The 1961-nt window shown below is 55.1% G+C and overlaps 1 protein-coding gene across 1 annotated transcript in view, besides 1 other annotated feature; it reads right to left on the minus strand.

Moving 5' to 3' along the window:
• IMPA (myo-inositol-1(or 4)-monophosphatase) overlaps positions 1-1329 on the minus strand; it is a gene marked incomplete at its 3' end in the record, with an annotated part of 1906 nt that extends 577 nt beyond the window's left edge. Inside the window, exons 1-2 of the mRNA XM_005855118.1 lie at positions 1236-1329; positions 18-880 (exon numbers count right to left, since the gene is read on the minus strand). Of these exons, the coding sequence (XP_005855180.1) occupies positions 18-880; positions 1236-1299 (927 nt within the window). The 5' untranslated portion in view covers positions 1300-1329. The remainder of the gene's footprint in view (positions 1-17; positions 881-1235) is intronic.
• A 585-nt stretch (positions 1330-1914) lies between these two features.
• Positions 1915-1956: a sequence feature (Short protein (NGA_0133700, EKU21181.1) was converted to a misc_feature.).
• Positions 1957-1961: the final 5 nt, after the last annotated feature.

Below are 1961 nucleotides of genomic sequence, written 5' to 3' on the forward strand. Positions count from 1 at the left end.
TCGTTGGCTGCACAGACCATGGAGGACCCGAACACGTCAAACTCCTGTCCTTGAAGCGTGCTCATGGTCGCCCCCGCCTCTGTCGCCACCAACGAGCCCGCCGCATAGTCCCAGGGCTTCCACCCATCCCCAGCCACGCCGCAATACACGCCGTCCACCCGCCCTGCCGCCACGTAGGCTAAATCCAAGACTCCTGACCCGAATTGCCGTAAGGCCTGCACGTTTCCTCGAAGCAAACGCTCCGAGACCTGCAGGAGCTTACGAATCCCAGCCTCGCTCCGCTCGTACCCGAATTCTTGGATGATGACGGCCTGGTGTAACTCGTGGGTGCCACCCGCGGTCTGCAACGGCTTTCCGTTAAGGTAACTGCCTCTTCCCCGGGCCGCCAAGAAGAGCTCGTCTTTGAACGGATCGTAAATGACGCCAACGACGACGGCCTTGTCCACGGCCAGGGCTATTGACACGCAGGAGAGGGGGCATCCGTGCACGAAGTTGGTGGTGCCGTCGATGGGGTCGATGATCCAGGTAGGCGCCCGAGTCAAGGGAGGGATGGCGCCGGCGTCGGAGGCCTCTTCCTCCCCAATGACGAGGTAGGAGGGAAAATGTTTGCGCAGTAAGGCGACGATCTCCCGCTCGTTCTCTTTGTCCGTCTCGGTGACCAGATCGATCTCCCCCTTGTGCGAGACACACTTGCTGGTGGGATCTTTCTCCGAGCAAGCCTTCAAATTCACCCCTGCGCTCAAAGCAGCCTGGGTAGCGATGTGAATTTCACGAGCCCATTCGGACTTGAAGAGCGCGGAGGGAATGCGGGCTTTTGCTTTACCTTTCAGCCGCCAGTATCGGCGCTGCAATTTGGTCAGGCCCCAATACACTCCGATAGCTTCAAGAGGGCGGAAAAAAAATTCAAGGCAAAGAGGGAGATGAGGACATCTTGCACCTCAATTCAATTGCCACATCTCTCAGTTGGCCAAAAGTTTTGGCACTTCCATCGAAATACATGGAGGCCCCTTCATGATAAGGCAGACCATGAGGCCTGTTTACGCCTTTTTCAAGAGCGTCCTCCAAGAGCAGATGACATGGCTTTCACACTCTATTCTAAAACTCTTGCATCTACAAAAGATAGCTGCAACGATGCAGCATCCCACGCTTTGTGCCCGGCAAAAGGAGCTTCTCCCCGCCCCCGTCGTTGCTCTCTCACCCCCTGTGGACTCCCAAATTTCGCTGACAAAACGTACCTGTCGACGCACCGGCTGTGACCAGGGCCAAATCAGTCAGGACGTCGCGTTTCCCGCCCGGCATGTTTGCAAAAGGTGGTCGTCCTCCAGCCTGGCCGTGGTATGGGTTCGTGCATGTATTGGTTGAGGGCATGGTAACATGAAAGACAAAGCGGACTCCGAGTCTGACGCTCTCGCTAAATTTCAAAAAAGCACGACATTCTACGCGGAAAGGAAGTTACTTGAATCTCCGGACTGTGCCGTTCAAACCACTCATTGCCACCTATTACACTTTTCACACAGTCTGGACCGTCTTGGAAGACGCAAGCGGGATGGCTAGGCACGCGAAGCTATCAGACGATGGAGGAGCAGGTGACCATCACTTCGGGGGGGTTCCCTCATCACCAGTGCACAATGAGAGGCACGCATACAGAACATCATCCAGAAGGCATGGATATTTCAGGCATGCGATGACATTTTTGGGGGGATTCTTGTTGGGCATATATGGAGCGTTTATCTTCCGCAGTGATTTGCTCACGGGGTAAGTCCCTCTTAGAAGGAGGAATGCAAGACCCGGGAATCGACAGCACTCTTCGATGTTTTGAAATTATGCCGCGTCCGCGTTTGATTTCGCTTGTTTGACTTAAAACGTATCATCGCATATTTCAGCCCCGCATCGCAACCACGGCCGTCGCGAGAAATGATATTAGATTTGGAAGAGAAACCCCACACGATGCCCCCCCCCCC

Source organism: Nannochloropsis gaditana (assembly GCF_000240725.1).
Source record: "Nannochloropsis gaditana CCMP526 unplaced genomic scaffold scaffold285, whole genome shotgun sequence".
NCBI classification, from domain to species: domain Eukaryota; class Eustigmatophyceae; order Eustigmatales; family Monodopsidaceae; genus Microchloropsis; species Microchloropsis gaditana.